At 31.6% G+C, this 19,980-nt stretch overlaps 1 protein-coding gene across 7 annotated transcripts in view; it reads left to right on the top strand.

Annotated features, from left to right (window-relative positions):
* Positions 1-19,980, top strand: part of LOC139527662 (calcium-transporting ATPase sarcoplasmic/endoplasmic reticulum type-like) — a 75,341-nt gene that overhangs the window by 5,569 nt on the left and 49,792 nt on the right. For all 7 annotated transcript variants that reach the window (XR_011665411.1, XR_011665410.1, XM_071323212.1 and 4 more), the window contains exons 5-8: positions 5,914-6,052; positions 7,437-7,517; positions 17,787-17,872; positions 18,277-18,343. Coding sequence is in view for 5 of the 7 variants with exons in the window: in XM_071323212.1 (XP_071179313.1) it covers positions 5,914-6,052; positions 7,437-7,517; positions 17,787-17,872; positions 18,277-18,343 (373 nt within the window). In the remaining 2 variants the exon portion in view is untranslated. The remainder of the gene's footprint in view (positions 1-5,913; positions 6,053-7,436; positions 7,518-17,786; positions 17,873-18,276; positions 18,344-19,980) is intronic.

The raw sequence follows: 19,980 nt of genomic DNA, 5'->3' as shown, positions 1-19,980 counted from the left end.
TTACCTGATCAAATTCTCAATTATTGTAATGAATTTATTGAGATTATGTATCAGTATTAGTAAGTCTAAATCATTCGTTTAACAGCTATTTGGTACCCTTCAGAGACCTAACACTCCATCAGAAGTGGTATATAGTCTATAGACCCAGTGTTTCTAGGCTTTGATTGGATGCGCCTTATGCATCAATGGCTGGAACAGCATTCATTTTTGGTGCATCACAAGATTAAATGTTTAATCAATGGACAGAAATGTTTGAAGCCAATTATCTTTGATAATATCAATATGATCTGTTATCCAGCTGAGAGGAACTTCTGTAGATAATTCAATTACTAGATATAAATGTATTATCAGATTATTGGCCTTTTATTGATAGACAATTGTTCACCAACAAGTTTGAAAAAATGTATCCAAGAGAATGAACTCACAGATTTACACTTTACTAAATTTACTGTGTCCGAAGCCATTAAGGTTGGGTTGGACAAAGTCCAAAAGCTTTGTCTGGAATTGCGATTGGCAGCCAGGAAAGTGTGTACCCAATACCACATGTTTTAAATAATTTGTGTACAACTAGTTTTCAAACCAGATCCCTGAAACTCACAGGAAGAATGCACATAATTTTGAAGTTGCATTGTGCACTGGCTACATGTATGTATGAATTTTTTTCTCATTTTTTTCAAGACTTGAGAACTTAATTTTTTCAACATTGATTAGTCTTTCTCAAATATTGTGACCCAGCCATTTGAGGCTTTGACCCATTTACTGGATTTTTCATCATCAGGTACACTTGGTGAATTTGGTTAGATTTTTGTAATCTTTTAGGAGAGAAATGTTATTGGCTAAATCAATGTATGAAATTTGAGTCTATTAAATGACAAAAAAGGTAGATTTTAGGTTGTTCAAATTCACTGTTATTAATCCTACAGGTATTGTTGAGTTGAGACTCATCACAGATGTATCAGAATACATTTCTTTGATATTTGATGATACTGCTCTGTATGTCTGATTGACTTTGAAATGAACCATCAAGGTTGTAGAAATTATTGCTGATTGCATGTGCTTTCTCCATATGTTTTCATGCTTTTGTATGATGCATTCTCTGATATTTCAAGGTGATCAGAATACATTAGTATACACACAAGCCACTGTTACAGAAATAGTACACCTGATAAGATTACTGTCTTAATTTGTTGCATTCTTTACTGTGCAATTTGACGTCATTGTTCTTAGTGTAATGATAAAGATATGAGAAATTATGACCCAGGCAGGCAAATTTTTACAATTTTGACGTCAACTCTGTTAAGTATAGTCATAAATATTCATGAATTGTATTTGTTTAAAACCTATATACATGATATAGTTAAGATTATCCTGTGCAGAGATTTAATTTTATACCCTGATGTTTATTTTCATGGAAAGTTTTTATTTATTAGTCTATTCATCTTTATTTATAGTAGCTAATTACATGCTCTACATGTACCCTGCAGTCATCCTAAACTTTAAGCCAGGTCTATGACCATAAGTCAGGGTGTGGTCATCAGAATATTCAATTACTGCTGATCTGTTGAACCATTGATTTATTTGGGGTCAATTTCTAATAAATTCATCAAAGTGGAGAGTTCATGAATAACCTAGATTTATCTTTAAAATAAAAAAATAAAAAGATATTTAACTCATGGGGGACTATAAATCTACAGGTTGTACATGTAAAAACAAGTACAATGCATTTATCAATTTAAATAAATAAATCTTATTTTCTCAATTTTGCTGGTTTTAATTTTAAAAATCTTAGTGGGAATCGGGGTTAAATAGCATTGCAGCAAGCATAATTCAGGGAGTTCTACACAATAATTACAAAACCTTCTATTCTTGCAATTAGAAGTGAAAAGCAAAAATGTAATTGTTCCAGTATAGCTTTAATAGTTTAATCATTAAAGAACAATACCATTTCAATATTAAGCTTTCAAGCATGAAAGTTAAACAGCTCTTATTTCAAGCATGTAAACACACTTGTATTTTGATAAAGAGCTCTAGATGGAATATAGAATTAGAAATGGGGAATAGTTTTTGTCTACTTATGCCATGGGTCTAAGAGTATTGGAAACCTATTTGTTTAATTTAAAAGAAGCTCAATATTTTAAAGCTAATATCTCTCCCCCCCTTCAAAGTCAATAAATTATTTCATAAACAAAATGAAAAGAGTTAAACTTTTTTGTCTGCCCAGATATTTACATGTATTACTAACATTCTAATGAACATGTGTTTTAATGATGATTAGAAGGAAGAGTTTATATTCTCATCAGATATATAATTGTTGGCAGAGGTTTATATTGGCCAGGTTATTACTGTCCAGTAAAATGTTGTCTAAACACACAACAGTCCAGTTTATTTATCCAGTACATTGTTATTTGTCCAAGCACATTGACCTACAATATAAATAAATGCAAAATGTGTATAGCACTCAACAGTAAAGATTTGACTTTCATTTACAATATTATTTGTTTAGTCAGTCATGTTTTATCTTATCAGGTCTTTTTCTGGTTTATTTAAGGCAATTTCTAATTTTATAGACCAATCTTCTGAATTTTTTCATATGAAATTTCTACCTCAAAATTCAACAATGACAGAAGATTATCGTTGAATACAGACATATTTCTATTTTCTTTTAATATGTCAACTCAAAATATTGATTATTAAATTCAATACTGAATAGTCATGCACTGTTAAGAAGATGTGTTGCCTGTTAGAACTCCTGAAGATCATTACTTTTATCCACCTTGTTTCATTTTGAGTATCTCTTATCAAAAGTCAAATTAATGCCTTTAATTAAAATATTCTTTCTACTATTTACGATGCATACTAAAATTATTGTCTTATTGTTTGCCAAGGTAAAACAGTTCTAAGTGTTTCAAACTGAATAGATGTAGAAAATGTATAGCTCACTACTTTCCCAATGACCTGACTGCAGGGAAAGAAAAATAGAATAAAACCATTTTTTGATGCAGCAACTTCTTGATTTTTTTCAGTTGGCAATACATATATGTATTTTGATATAAGTTTAGGCCTTGTATTCAGCTCTTTTTATATGACAAGGGAAACAGTCTCTTCAATAAGGTGAGAAAAAAGAGAGAAAATTGTATTCTAGAGGTGGGAATCTAATTTATTACAAGAAAACATTGGTTTTTTAAAGTATCAAGGTGTTTCTGAAAGTTTTCGAAGACAACTACAAGGTGTAAAATGTATTTCTTTGATTGGTTATCATTTTTAGTGACACTTTATCTTTTCTTTTTGTCCCTGATTCCCACAAGTTTTTCTTGATATTTATATCTTTTGTAAACATAAAAATGTAGACAATGACAGAAAGATTGTTAATAAAGAAAGTTAGTGTAAATTTACACCAGGTTTGTCTTTGAAAACTGTTTTTTTTTGTTAGTTCATGTCTTTAAACCAGCACTGATTATTTTCTATATTGATTTTAATCATCTTTGGTTTTATGTTTTGATGCTCCATAGTGATCCCTCACTGGGACATGATTGTGAGCTACACATTTGGTAGAAATAGACAAATATACATGTATAAGGACTATTTCAGTATTTCTTATATTTGCTTCTTAGTAGCTGAAAGCAATATTTTAAGTTATCATGAACAAGTCAATATATTGTTCCACTTGGTTTTCATGTTGATTTATATGGTTGAGTTTTTGTATAATTTTTCACCAAGCTGAATGTGTACACTGAACTAATGCAATAAGTTTACTATTTGTAGTAGGTGGTGCAATTGTTGTACTTATCTACCCAACATACATCATTCTTGTTTGTTCATAGATTTTCAAGGTCCTAAATATAAATAAATTGTAATATAACTTTGTAAATTGTCTTGTTCTGAATGAAAAATTTCTATCTCAAGTATTATTGAACATTTGAGTACACATATATGATAAATACTAATTTTCAATTGACAAAGTTGTTTGGATAGATTTCTAAATATGAACCTATGAAATAAATTAGGTTCCCGCCCAACCAGTTTTGCTGCTGAATTATTTATGAATTATTTTCAAGCCTTAGGTCTATGTCAACTGATTTTCATCAAACTATCATAAGGACACTTAATAAAATTAACAGCAATATATAGAAAAATAGTGTGTTGGTTGGGGAAGTTTATTTACTATGAATTGTAAGACTTTGACCATGTTGACCTTTCATACAAATCTATAGACAGGTGTGACAACAATCTTTACAAAACAAGTAGGTGACATTGATTTTCAGTTCCAAGAAATCAGATCTAATATCAGTAGGGGTATCATTATTAACAACATATATATCGATGTTAGAACTTATATGGCAGAAATTTAGCCAAATGAAGTGGAAATTAATATTGTTCACATGATTTAATTTGCACTGATATATATTGAACAGCCACAAAATGTTTGCAAGTGTAACATGCGTTTTATTCAAATCTAAATTTAAGAGTTAACAATAGATGTTTAAGAGTTTACCTGTATTATGTAAAGACTTCAAAGGACTTATTTTATTTGCTTTATGATCTACAACTGGTATTTTAAAATTGCTACCTATCAGATGTCTTTTTCATGTAAAACCTGTAATTTGTGTTGTAAATTATGTTTTTGATATCCAGTTCTATATTAAATATTTCATATCCAGTTTGATACAGAATATATTTTGTAAACAAGTTTAATGACAAAACTTGGATAAAGTTGTTGAAAACCACCAAATTTGCTGTGTTCAAAGTGTTTTCAATGTAGAGTTGCATTGCTCAGAATAAATGTTGGACAAGCCAAAGTTGTAAAAACACATGCATGTATGGGTATAAATACTTGTATGTCTCATAATTGGATAATCTTGATACATAAGGATGCTTTAGAATCCAATAGGGAGATTCATATACTGATGAATATATATATATGTTAGGTATGACTGATTTCAATGGACTAATGGCTTACTGGGTGGAGAAATCATTGCTAAATTGTACATGTACATGCATATTCTTGACAGATAACTGAATTTCTATATGCTATCACACACTAATTAGTTTGATTAACATGTATTTGTACATGTTTTATAAATAAATGATCTTGTGGCATTACACAGTTATTGCCTCATACAATGCAATACTGTTTAATGCCACATGTCAAGATGTACCTGATCAAGTCATGTTATTATTTTTATGTAATCATATTTATGGTTACATGAATGAAAGTACCTACTTTAGAATAAACAAATTCTCTTCAAGAAAATGTAAGCAACACTATAAATTTCATGTGTTGGAAGGTTTTTTCTAGATACTTGGTTTCGTTGTTTTGCCAAAGTCAGCATAGAAGCCTATAAAAAAATGTGTCCTGCATTGAACATTAAATTTGTGGCTCACAAAATAATAAAACCACAGTATTGCATTTTTCCCAATGTCTTATGTTTATATTTCAAAGTCTAGATAACAAGTGTTTGGTCCTGACAGGAATATCTTAAACCATAGCAACCACATAAAAATTACATAAATATAGGCTTAGAAATATGTCTTCTTAACATGTGTTACATGTATAAGGTTACTGGGTAAATTTATTTCTAGGATCATCTACAATAGTTAGTGATTTTACATGTGCATACTGCACCAATTGTGAGTGCAATGTAATAATAACTATCCTCATGTTTATTTTTGTCTACGAAATATTCACATTTTATTGACAGAGATCATCTTCTACAATATTATGTTTGTAAGATGATGGTGAGAAAAAGATTTTTCTTTGAGGAGCAAATTAACAAATGACGTCAGGAGTGTCTTAAATTTCTGCATTCAATATTATGTTGTTAGATATTTAAATAAAGATAATAATAAAGTAGCCAAGAGTACCATTAAACAACACATAAAAGAAAAATATACAGTTTCTTTGTCTATTTTCAGGAAAAAAATGCAGAAAGTGCCATTGAAGCATTAAAAGAATATGAACCAGAAATAGCTAAAGTAGTAAGAAAAAGTCATAGAGGAATCCAAAAAATACGAGCTAGTAACTTAGTCCCTGGAGATATTGTAGAAGTCTCGGGTAGGTGTTTAGGGATAAGTATGGGATTGCATATAAAATCATGCTTACAGAATACTGACATTACAAACAAATACTTGCCATTATTTTTAATAAAAACATTTTTAGATGGTGACGTTCCCTTGTCACCATCTTACGGTGTTTATGTATCTCAACTTGTACGATTCGCTCGTGCATGTAACAATGTTTTAGATTTTAACGAGAGAAATTTATGTATTACTGAAAAATTATTACACCAGGGTTTTCGATATTACAAACTAGTCAAAACATTTACTAAATTTTATCATCGGTATAAGGACATCATTCGTAAATATAGCTGAACATGCAGACTTTTTATACGTTCAGGTATTTCACATCCAATTTTTTATGGAAATATTCTTTATAAAGCACAAAGGTGTCAGTATTCACCTCAAAAACTAACAAAACCTTTGAATAGACTTATTAAGAAGGGATATAGTTACGATACTGTTGTCAGGTCATTAAAGATTGCAGGTTTTCAAAATAACTCTCCATATTTCATACGGTTGAACAAATAACCTCAAACTTATATACATATATATGATCTAGAACCCAGTTCTTTTAGATGAGTTCTATGATTCTAAAAGGAGTAGGGGCAATAAGGCCCTTATTAGGCCCAAAATTTACGGCAAATTCAAAAGTTATCATACATACTCTTAAATTACTGAAAACTTGACTAAGGTACAAAGTTTTTAGAAAAACCAAACAAATTTTGGCATTGAACAAGTGACCATGGCAACAAATGATTTAATTTGCATAATTTGTAAAGTTTGTTGATTTTCCTCAAATTTTAAGTACATTTTCGATTGAAAAAGTATGTGCGCACCAAAGAAACAACTTTATATTTGGTGGGATAATGTCAAGAGTTATAATAAAGCTTCTGTTAAATTATTTTGTTGTTTCTTGGCTGCGCACAATGTTTCCACAACCAAAATAAATTTAGAAAACTGCATAAATTCTGTCTTTTTCATCATTTTTGTGAAAACAGTATATATTATGACGTAATGTGACGTCATCAGATAAAATCTTGATCATTTTCATTTATACTTTTTGACCCTATGCATTTTCAAACATTATGTGCCAATTTGAAACTTTTATTAAACATTTTATTTTCTTGGGCCAAAACCATGCCTTTAATGCCCCTACTCCTTTGTACAATGCTGCGTCTGCAGTAAGTTTTATTCTGCATTGTATAACAGTAAAAACAAAATGGCTCAATAGTCTCAAATTTGAGTATCTTTCTAGAACAGATAGTTTATTATAAAGCTATGACTGTACATTACAGAGATGATTGAAAGATAAATTTAAATAACATTTAAAATTTCTATTTATTTTCATGTTTGAATCAAAGTTATCTTGTCTTTTTCAGTGGGAGATAAAGTACCTGCAGATATCAGAATAAGCACAATTCATTCCACTACTCTTAGAATAGATCAGTCCATTCTCACAGGTAAGATGTCAGAATTAGCACAATTCATTCCACTACTCTTAGAATAGATCAGTCCATTCTCACAGGTAAGATATCAGAATTAGCACAATTATTCCACTACTCTTAGAATAGATCAGTCCATTCTCACAGGTAAGATATCAGAAAAAAAGACAGAATTACTCCAATTAGCACAATTCATTCCACTGCTCTTAGAATAGATCAGTCCATTCTCACAGGTAAGATATCAGAATTAGCACAATACATTCCACTACTCTTAGAATAGATCAGTCCATTCTCACAGGTAAGATATCAGAAAAAAAGACAGAATTAGCACAATTCATTCCACTGCTCTTAGAATAGATCAGTCCATTCTCACAGGTAAGATATCAGAATTAGCACAATACATTCCACTACTCTTAGAATAGAACTGTCCATTCTCACAGCTAAGACTCCTCATGAACAGGTAGAAAAGTCCATATCTATACTGATCCTAATGGTAATGGCTTTGGGGATTATTATAACTGAGGACAAATCATTTCTAAAAAATAACAATATATTTAAGAACATTATTACTTCTTAGATATTTCACATACATGTAGCACTAAAATTATTACCGAAATGGGTAGTAGGCTTCCTTTCTGAAACTGTACATCTTATTTTTCCTTTTTACCAAACATCCAATTCTTTTGAATCTTTAAAAAGTAAACATTCTGAAGACAAGATGTAAAAAAAGTTCCACGTTGACTGATTTCTGACCTAGAATTTGCCATTCTGGTCCTGGTAATATCCCCATTAGATTTTTATGGAGTAAAGTTTTTACATTTGTATATCCATTTCAAGAAACTATTTTTTCATGCAGCTCTGTACTTTACTACAATCTTTATAATCACTGAAATCTTCAGGATTATATTGCATCATTACAGACTTATCAATTTGTTGTCAGATCATTGAAATAAACTTTCTTTTAAGAGATTTTAAAGTGATTTTGATATTTTCTAACAGCAAGCCTATTAAAATATTACTATCTCATTTACAAAATATTTTATTCATTTTTTTGTTGTATGTAATTTAGACAAGTCTTTAAATATAAGTTCTCAAGTCTGATAAATCTTGGTTTTTTGCTAAAGTACTCCAGCGACAAAGCTCTGGTTTGTTGATCAAAATGATCACCCTTCTTGATTGACAATTCTAATTGCACTAGGAATGTGACCCATACTGAGATAAGCTGTACCTCTATTGCTGATAACATATGTAACACAAACAATATGTTTATAGTAGCAGACGATGTTTTAATAATTACATTTTCGGTTTTAAAGTGTTACACAGAAAAATAAATCACAATACAAGTCAAATTATGATAAATACACAAAGAAGGATTATGTCCACCGCATCAATTTGTTTCTCAGTTTTAATCTGTAGTCTTCAATTTTCTGAAAATAAAAAATAACCTCTTTATAGATATAAATCAAAATATTAATATTTCTAATTCAACTAATTATTGAATGGTTTCGATAATTACATTCAAATGGTAAATAGGTTAGCAAGTTTATTTAAAGTCTAAAGAAGGAGTGAAATTGTCCCTAGTTTATGGTTCCAAAATAATGAAATTTTCACATTTAACAGCTTCAATATATATCATTTATATATGTTCATATAGCAAAAGACTAATCATCATGAATTTCCTGTTTAAAAGTTCCTTTCCGATGGATTTTACATGAAGTACATATAAAAAATCAAAAACATTTTGCCATTATTTTTACAGTGATAAAAAGCAATATTAATTAGGCATCTACAATTCTTATAATGGATTGGCAATTTTTTTAATATCTTTTTTTTATTCAGAATTTTTGAAAAAAAATTATTTGCTTCATAAAACATTTTTTGCTTTCATTATAGTCCTTGAAAAAACCCATGCCTCCTGAAAAGACAAATGCTTCATGCCTTACTATTAACTTACATTAAATATAACTCCTAATAAATAAATGAATAAATATAATATTGTAATATTTTAGACATGAAATCAAAGTACCTTGGAGTAGATTGTGTCTGTACCCTTTTGCCACTTTTCCCTTTCTGTGGTGTGTCCAGTAACCTCCGTTTTGTTGCTCTGCTCTTTTTGTTGTCGGACTGTTGGCATTGTCTCAGTTTCTCCTTGAGTGAATTTTCTTCTATTGTGATAAGTGATTTTTGATCTTGGATAAATGTGTCCGATCCCAGTTCAATCTGAATAGATCCATCGTCGAGTTTGCTTAAACAACCTTTGGAAATAAAGTTGGGTAAAGATGCCTCATGATGTCCTATTGTTTCAAAGTAATCCAGTTGACATTGTACTAATTTCCCTAATTGCTGTAAGGCTGTCTTTGGTGGCATCCAGTTTTGGGGATGTTTAAAGTCTTTATCGGGAGGTTTTATTGTAAGTTGCCGTATTTCCTCGAGTAATAGTAACTCATTTTTTAGATTTGAGGGACAATACATTCGTTTGTATAGACAGATGTACATGTTTGTGTTGAGAAGGAATCGTTTGCTTAGATGAAGTTGATGTTCGTCTCTAGACACAGTCACTAAGTTGTTGCGCAAGTCTTCATCTTTCAAGACCTCTGATAATAAACTATCATGAGAAATCCCATGAAAGTTTGGCAAAAAGTCATTACCACCCATAGACAGTACGCATGCTATAGTTAGCCCGATATTTCTGTTGTATGTTTTTTCAAAAAGTGTCAACAGTCCAGTAATGTTAAATAACTCTGGTTTCTTCTTCTGAAGTATAAGATACACAGGATATTTAAAAGTGTTGTCTTCATTCCTTGGCCAGAACTGGCTAACTGCTAATATGTGTATGACTACAGTGTCAATGTCAGCTGATGTAACATAGTTAACTACACATTTGCCGTTACCTAAGCTTTTTTGTATGTCAGCATCCAGTAACCAGTCTGCCTGGGCCATTTCAGCCTCTCCTTTTCTTTGTTTTACTTCATCTATAAATCCTTCTTTAACGTATCCGGTCTGTTTGTTATACATCACTCGTACTGGTATTGTGTACCTTGAACAGCTTTCGTCATGTTCTTTTTGGCAGTTGCATTTTGATGTATAGGCTTCGCTATCAACATTAATCTCTAAGTCAGCTTTGATCTTTAAATGTTCCATTTGTGTTGCTAAGTATCGGCTTATTAGAATTTTTCCAGCCATTGTACCAACCACTGCTTGTTTGCTAAAATTTTCTGAACTAACAATTTCTTGGTCTTCTTTTAAGTGGGATATTGTAACCTTCTCTTTCTGCTTACGTTTCTGTCTGGTGTTGGCTTTGAAGTCATTAGGTGTAAATGCATATTTTCCCTCCCAGATGTTGCAAACACTTTGAATTTGGTTCCAGCAAATTCGACGATAGATATAACTCCAGACTGTTGTATTGCAAGTGGAAGTGTAGTGAAATCAGTAAGTATTAAGTTGTTTAGTTCAGTGTTACTACTGTCAAGTTTCGGATTTGTTGCTGTATCACTTTGCAGACATCTTTTTATAAGATTTATTAAGGCTTTCTTTACCCCTGCTGATTTGTTTGTCATATTTTTGGACCCATCTGGTTTCAAAACAGCTTGGCATGTGTTCTTGCTTGAGGACATGCAGTCAATTACTTTAGATAGTTTTTTTACTTTTGCTGTTCGCTGCTTTTCTTCCCGATCTCTGTCTGTTTTTGGTTTGTTTTTTGGTTTACATGTTGTTCTTTTGATAGTTACACTCTGATTCCTTTTTACACGGCTTATCAGCTCTTTAGGTCCATTCATATCCTCCAAGGAAGGATAATCTTCCTGTGTCAAATCCAGATATTTTTTGTCACATGCAAACCTTTTTATTAGGTATCTTCCTACATCATATGTGTTTTTATCCAGTATTACAGTTGATACTTCTGGGAGATTTGAATGGTAGATATTTCTTGGAATTAAGTCTTTTTCAGTATGAAATGCATTTTGTCTTAGCATAAGCTTAATAGTCCTTTCAATGTGTTCTTTGTCAGATGCAGACAGTTTCTTTCCTAAATATTTTGAAGCAGAAGACTTTACTGCCTTGTTATCAACTTTATCGATGTCATCATCTCCGACTGTTTGGCCACATACAATAGATTTCCTGACTGCATGAAGTTGTTTTTGTTTATCAACAGTTGACATTTTTGGCAGTAGGGTTTCAAGTGTTGATCCAGGTCGGATACACTTCTTTGCAGATCTGTGATCAATTTCCCTCAAGGTGTCCAAACCAAAATTTACGTTGCTATCATCGTAGGGCAAAGTGTACATTGATTGCTTAAAATTCTTATGAAACAATCCAGCTTGATAGTGCTCCAGTAATAATCTTGAACAAAAGCCAGCATAGCTCGATGCACCATTCAAAAATGAAAATGGTAGCGATGACTTAACACTTGCTAACAACAAATTATGTCCATCTGTCCCTCCTATTCTCTCAGAGATGCCTATTGCAACTATCTCATCACAATGTATCATAATCTCATGATGCAGGCAAAATGTTGCATTCTGTTCGCATGACACCTTTATAAAATCTTCAATTTTATTTCCAAACTGGTCATCAAATGTCTGTGTGGAAGATGAACTTTCAAACAATCTCAGTAAGGTTTGAGCTTCATTGTTTGGTAAACTCTTCAAAAAAGCAATACAAAGTGTTACATGGATTGCAGTTGAAAGTCTCCATATGTTTCTTGTTGCTGTCTCAATATTTGCAATTGTTAACAGTTTAGCCCAGTCCTTTTCATTTTCGTCATCTTTCATATACTGGAGTATATGAATTAGTCCTGAATCTTTGTAAGCGGATATTAGATTTGTAATTTTTGACTTTCGTAAATGTAGAACAGGAAATTCTGGTAAAAAGGCTTGATATTTTGGGTTGCTGTCCATTAGTTTAAAGAGATTGTTAGCTATTTTGAAATCTGGTGCAAAAAGAACTCTCTCATTTGTCTTTGAAATTTCAAGTTTTAATAGAATGTCATCTAATACACTTCTTAAGACATTAATATCATCATCACGACCTGATGCAGGGGGTGGATGTCTGGTTAATATTGGCCTTGGCAAAAATATTCTAAATGGGCTGTTCCCATCACCATCACCAACAGATGTGGTCTCTACACTTTCATGGTTGTTTTCAGATTCCTCTAATTGGTTATTTTCACCACTAGATGCTTTTTCAGGACGTTGTGTATCATCACTCTCCGTTCCTTTCTGACTATCTGAGTTGTTTACAGCCTTGAGTAACATTTCAATTTCTAGGATATTTTCAGTATCATCTTCAAGTTGTAACTCATAATCTTCCAAACTAATGGTATCCGAATCACTTTCTATCATTGACAAATTTGGAGATGGCATTTCAGGTAGGCTTAACTCCCCATCACTGTCGCTTTCTCCTGTCTCATGTATGATATTTACAAGCTCTTCCTCGTCTTCATTTAAGGATAACGATTCCATACTTTTATCTACAAGCTCTTCCTCATCTTCATTTAAGGATAACGATTCCATACTTTTATCTACATCTGTCAATGGATCAGCCTCAGCCATGTCAATACTTGTCTCTAAGGTCAGTGATTCAAATGTCTTATTCAATTCCTCCCCAGCTGCATTGGCACTGGTTATGTTTCCAGGTTTAGTTGGATCCTTGTCTATAAGATTGATAATTTCCATTTTATTCCAAATATGTCCTATTGTCCATAGCGATTCCCTTTTAAAAGTTTTGTAAATTTTCTTCTCATCATCATTAAGATCCAAAAACACAGTGTTGATATCGGTCTTTGATAATTTATCTTGGTTTTTGCATATGCAGTGTTCAGAACCATCGCAGTCCTCACCATGCCAGCTTTCTACTAAGCATGAGTCTTTAGGGATTCCTTTTATAGTCAGAGGCAAGGTACATATCTGGTTTGTCCTTGACTCCCCAGGTAGCGGATCAGTTTTAATTGTTAGATGAACTAAGTTATCCATTAACAAGGCTAAATGACATTGCTGTAATGAAACATCATGTTTGCATTCAACTGAGTCGTGAACTGCTTTGTAACTAAGGGAATATTGTCTTAAGTATGTTTGGTAATAACAAAGTTCTGGATCTGCATTATACTTCAGACGTCTGTCACCTGTCCTTTGTGACTGTGTTAAGCCAACATGTGATGTAACTTCGAAAACTGATGACACATTGTGATAGTGAATAAGCAATTCATCAGTGTTAACATCTTGTGTGATACCATGGTAATGTTTATTCTTGATGTTAAACAATGCCTCTGTTAGACAATACAATGAAGATAATTTCGAAACTTTTGTCTCATGTGTTGTATCCTTTTTTACGAAAATATTTTCAAAGAACAATCGTAACGGCAAAGGCATAAAAATTGTCCATTCCTTAGTAATGTCAAATGAATATACATTCAAAGGGTAATTTAAATGTTTCTCATACTCATTAAAACAAGCTGTGCAAAAAGTGCGATGCAAACAACTTTCTTGTGAACCTAAGCTGTCGTCATTTTCATTGCCTTTTGACAGAATAGAGTGTACAATTTTGTCGTTTATTTTTCTGTTCTGAATCAAATCTCTTGTACAAAATCTTGGTGGGAAACCATCTGCTTTTGTTTCTATACTTCCTTCCTTTAGAAAATGCATTTCTCTGACAAATTCAAAATGTGTGCGTTGGATGTAATTTGAAAGCAAAGTCGATATGTCATGTATTATAGAAAGGTCCACATTTGCAGAAAGCTCAAGTATCAAATGAATCCCAGCTTTATGAGAGCAATTCTTGCTACAACCAATGCATAAAACATTTCTTATCAACTCAATACCGAAAGAAGTCTTTACAACATTTCTTACTTCGATTTCTATTAACTCAGGTCTGTGCTTTGAATTTGCAGTTACTAATATTCCATTCAAAGTTACATCAGAGACTGCCTTTCTTGCTAAATTTGTACGTATTGCTTTTTCACACACAGGTTGTAAAGCAACAGCGCTTGCTACAGTTGTCGTACACAACTCATAAAACTTGAACTTCTTTTCTAATAAAGTTTCATATCTTGTTCCATCCCTTACTGAAGTATAGTTCTGAAAATTCCATTCAAACAATTTAATTTGATTCCACTCACTATCTGTGAATAAATCTTTATGGTTAAGTTGGATATATTCTAGCTCGGAATCTTGTATTTTAGCACTTTGCTCATTGTGATATATGATACAACTGGAAATGAGTTCTTGATAGAGGCTTAAGTTGGTTTTAGAGTCTTGTTTTTCCTTTGTCTGATTTCCTGTTGAATGACAGATAATGTCCTGACAAAGTTCCTGACAAATTTCATAATCATCGAAATGTGAAAAAAGGTATCGAAATACAGATGTTACACGAAGTTTCTTAACTCCATCATCTTCAAACAAGCCATTTTTAAATGTTGAAATTTCCCGTAGTATATTTTGTTTCTTTATTATTTTGGAATCTTGATTTGTGCGATTTTGTTTCAAAAATTGAAAGAACTTTTCAGCATCTATATTCAATCCATAGGCATCTACTTCAAATCCCAACATAACTTTACTAAAATTGTCCGTTTATAAATTTACAAATTATTAAGAAACTAAGGTTTCAACTCCCTCAGGCAAAGTTGGCTTTAGATGAATTTGGCTATTATTTTAGGTATTTTTTGACATACAGCTCTTCAACGGTTTCGGTACTTATACATCTTCGGATTTCAAATGTTTGGCTTTGAGCGTTCCTGATGAAGGTAAATCCAGAAAAGCGCTTCGGACGCAAGAAATTAATAACGTGTTGTTTTCAATATTTTACATCACTGGGTCGATACCTCTGCTGGTGGACTATCAGTCCCCGAGGGTATCATCAGCTCGGTAGTCAGTATTTCGGTACTGACATGATTTAACAAACTTTACTAAAATTGTCCGTTTATAAATTTACAAATTATTAAGAAACTAAGGTTTCAACTCCCTCAGGCAAAGTTGGCTTTAGATGAATTTGGCTATTATTTTAGGTATTTTTTGACATACAGCTCTTCAACGGTTTCGGTACTTATACATCTTCGGATTTCAAATGTTTGGCTTTGAGCGTTCCTGATGAAGGTAAATCCAGAAAAGCGCTTCGGACGCAAGAAATTAATAACGTGTTGTTTTCAATATTTTACATCACTGGGTCGATACCTCTGCTGGTGGACTATCAGTCCCCGAGGGTATCATCAGCTCGGTAGTCAGTATTTCGGTACTGACATGATTTAACAAACTTTACTAAAATTGTCCGTTTATAAATTTACAAATTATTAAGAAACTAAGGTTTCAACTCCCTCAGGCAAAGTTGGCTTTAGATGAATTTGGCTATTATTTTAGGTATTTTTTGACATACAGCTCTTCAACGGTTTCGGTACTTATACATCTTCGGATTTCAAATGTTTGGCTTTGAGCGTTCCTGATGAAGGTAAATCCAGAAAAGCGCTTCGGACGCAAGAAATTAATAACGTGTTGTTTTCAATATTTTATTCAAGGCAAGTACAGAAAAGTGAACCTAAGAAAAGAAAAAAAAAGGAGTGAAAACAATAAATTTTGCTTGAGTTTCCCTAATCAGGATCAACTTGGAAGAACAAATAGTAAAGAATAAAAAATGATTCCCTATTTTTGTGAACATCAAGGAAAAGTGTGTATGCTGTAAAAGCCCCCCCCCCCCCCCCTAAAAAAAATCTATTGCAAATGTATAATCATTAAGTGCCCATAGGTTTTATATTGGTTTGTCTTTGGTAAAAGTGTAAATTGCATTTTGGCCTTGATGCACTTATAAGGCACTCACACGGTCGGTTTTAATACATGATGGAAACTTTTCTGTAAGTAATTGCAGTGGGTCAGGTCTTTATTTAAGCAAGTTGAAGCTAGTTGCATCAACTATTCTTTGGCATAACATGCAGCTATATAATACATGCAAAATTCTTTAGATTGGTATATATAACAGCATTAGAGTAATTCTTTGAAATTGAATTTTATTATGTATTTAGAAATTCATGTCTTTCAAAGATGGAATTGTTTTCTATTTGAAAGGGTTACAATTCTTGGTTGTTTCAGTTATGATTTACAATATTGTAATTACACTAGAATATTATGGATGTAGCTCTAAACTATTTTCCAAACAATATTGAACCTTGACTTTGATAAACATTTAATTTAAAAGTAAAAAAAAATTAAACCTACCATAGTTGCTGTTTCCCATTGAATTCTTCTTCTTCTTCTTCTTGTTTTTTCATTACTAATCAATCATGACTTATAGACTGTATCACACTGTATAAACTTTCTACATATTATTTGAAATTTTCTATTGTCTTTTATAAATTGCATATTTATATATTGATAAACTCAAACAAAGGAATACATGAAAAACTAGATGACTCATTAACATTGTTGTGAATTGAAAGATTTATTTGAAATATTTAGTGTATACAGATAGTAAAAATACCAACAGTAGCAGAATCTCAAGTTATCAGATTATGGTGACAGATTTATTGTTTTATTTAATTTGTGAAATGAGAGATGCTACATAGGTAACGCCTACAGTTTAAAAACAAGGCAGTTTGTCGCTGGAGTAAAAGTATCATGTAAATATTTAATGATGCTATTTTTCTTGCTAATAATAGATTGAGAATTGATTGTGAAGTAAAGGGCCAAATGAGCTTTTCTCATCATTTTGAGTCTGTCATCCAAAATCTTTTACAAAAATCTTTACCTTTGAAACAACTGGGTCAAATGAATTGTTGTAAATAAAAAAAATCCTGTTTTTCTGTATTTTACTTATAAATAGACTTAGTTTTCTACCAGGAAACATTACACTCACTCTGTGGTTAAAATTTTAATAACTTTCTTAAACTATTCTGGATTTCTACCAAACTTGGACAGAAGCATCTGTGTACTTGTTCACATTCTTGTTACAACGTTTATTAGATTTATAAACTATCCTGGATTTTTACCAAACTTGGACAGAAGGTTCTTACAATCAAAATATAGTATTGAGAGGAATAGTTTTATTAATTCTTTCCTCAATTTTTTGTTGAGCCTGAGATTAACAGAAAAGTATGTCAGACACTGGGTTCCGCAGAACCCTTACAAATTTTTAAAAATATGATTGATGGAAACTTAAAAAAAAAAATGAACTTCAAGTAGGTCAGCATGATGAAATATCAATATAGATGGTATTGCTCTTCCATAAATGATATATATAGTAAAAAAAATATTAGCGTAAAAAGAGGATTTGTTTTAAAACATTTGCTAATTCACTGTTTTTTATTCACAGGAGAAAGTGTAAGTGTAATCAAGCACACAGATCCCATACCAGATCCAAGAGCCGTCAATCAAGACAAGAAAAATATTCTCTTTTCTGTAAGTTTAATTGTCCAAATAGGTCTCCTTCAAAAAGAAAATTACTTAAAAGTATAAATAAGAATATACTACTAAGCATGGACAGGTCAAATATTTTTTTATAAGAAAGTTATGAGAAAAATTCATCTGGAAAAATAAAAGTGTGACTTCGGTCAGAAACATTTATGGATTTCTTTGAAATCAACATTGCAATAAATTGTTTAACTCAATAGACATATCATTCAAGGCATGATTTGATTATATTTCTGTAGAAAAATCTGTTTTATTGATGGAGTGTTATGCATTAATGTTAGCCTTTACTTCAATTAGTCAAATATTCATGATTTTATTTAAATGAAAAATAGATTTGTCTAGACGTTTCGATGACACCTTATTTGTATTTGCTAATGTTTTAATCATTGCAGGGAACAAATATTGCAGCAGGAAAATGCAGAGGAATTGTAATTGGTACCGGACTCAATACAGAAATCGGTAGGTCGTCTAGTGCAATATCAAATGAATGTTAATAATTGAGCAAGGTTACAAGAGATATTTTTTACCAGTCATATCCAAACATAATTCCCACACATATTTGTTGAACTATAGTACAAGAACTAATAGTTGACACCAGAAATTATTTGAAAGAGATCCCCAGAAAATATTGGATAAGTTTTGGTTTAATTCTTGCAAACTTGAAAGTTGTGTAAAATAGCAGTAAGGACCAATATTTTAAAACCAGACGGATGGATTCTTTGATTACATAACTAGATAATTTACATCCTACCTGTATGTAAACTCTATAGGAGATCTGTTCATCATATGTTAAAAATTTGCAAAATCATAGCCCTAAATGGACTTTGCAATAAAGTGCACAAGTGCACACTTTATTGCTGTAGCATTTAACTTGGAGATTAAACAATGATTAATATGTTTGTAGACTATTTATTTGCTATTGTCAGTAAGAGCTTTATTGGCAAGTAGTTATTGCTTGTGTAATTAAGGGTCCATAATGTAACTACTCGTGTAGTCTGGTAAGACTTCAGTAAGCACTGCCATATTGATAATAGTTTAAAGTAAGAACTTATTACTTGTGTCAGTTGAAAATAAAAGGATAGGATTTATTTTTGGTCTAAATTAATTGATGAGGATTTATGTATCACCTTGATTAATTGATAAATACCATGATTTAAGCTGGTATTGATTGATTTTTTACTTAAATTTAAGCACTCAAAACTGGCTTTAATTTTACCAATAACTCATGTTTTAAATTAATTCTAAGAGATTAATAAATAGTTACATCATATTTTATACTTTTAAAAGTACCCACAGAAAGAGAAATATTTTCTTTTATGCCCTGATAATGATTAGATAATATTGAACAATTGATTGTTATTTTTTGTAAAACACATGGCTACAATTATATACCAGGTGGTCTGCTTGCGTCATTGTTACAAAAATGATTGCCATAGGTGCCCTTGGTGTAATCAAGATGTCTAAATATTACTAGGAGCTTTCTTCCCTGTGTACATTTGGTTACAAGGCAAATTTATTGAAAGATTGAAGATGTCTTCTGCATGTTTTATTTAATGTTTATGTTAGCTTCCTTTGAAGTAGCTGATAAGTGTAAACGAAAAAGAAGATTAAAACATGCTTGTTCAGAAAGTGCAGATAGCTTTGTAGTCTTTTGGTTGGTAGTTGCAGCAGAATTACTGTCAATGATACATTCATCCATTTAGTGAAGGCAGGCCATGGGTAGTCCAGAGTACTTGACAAGAATAAGGACGTCCTATGTCAACTTTGGTTGTTTATCTTATCATACCTACTCTACCTTACTTCAATATATTTATTTGAATAGTCAACATGCAAAAGGACAGGCCTGTTCCAAAGAAAATGTTTAAGCAGGGGCTTGTGGGTCTATTTTTATTCACATTTGATCAACCATAATTTAAAATTTTCATATATTTAATGTAAGCTATAAATAATTTCTTATTGAAAATACAACGCCCACTCTTATTTATTTCCATTGACCTGTTTCAATGTTTCTGGGAATATTGCTTATAGTTAAGTGTCATTTATTTCAATGTATGGAACAATATTTGAAGATTTTACAATCAAATATAAAGTAAATT

Source organism: Mytilus edulis, chromosome 6 (assembly GCF_963676685.1).
Source record: "Mytilus edulis chromosome 6, xbMytEdul2.2, whole genome shotgun sequence".
In the NCBI taxonomy this organism is placed as follows: Eukaryota; Metazoa; Mollusca; class Bivalvia; order Mytilida; family Mytilidae; genus Mytilus; species Mytilus edulis.
This window is presented reverse-complemented; position numbering and strand designations above follow the sequence as displayed.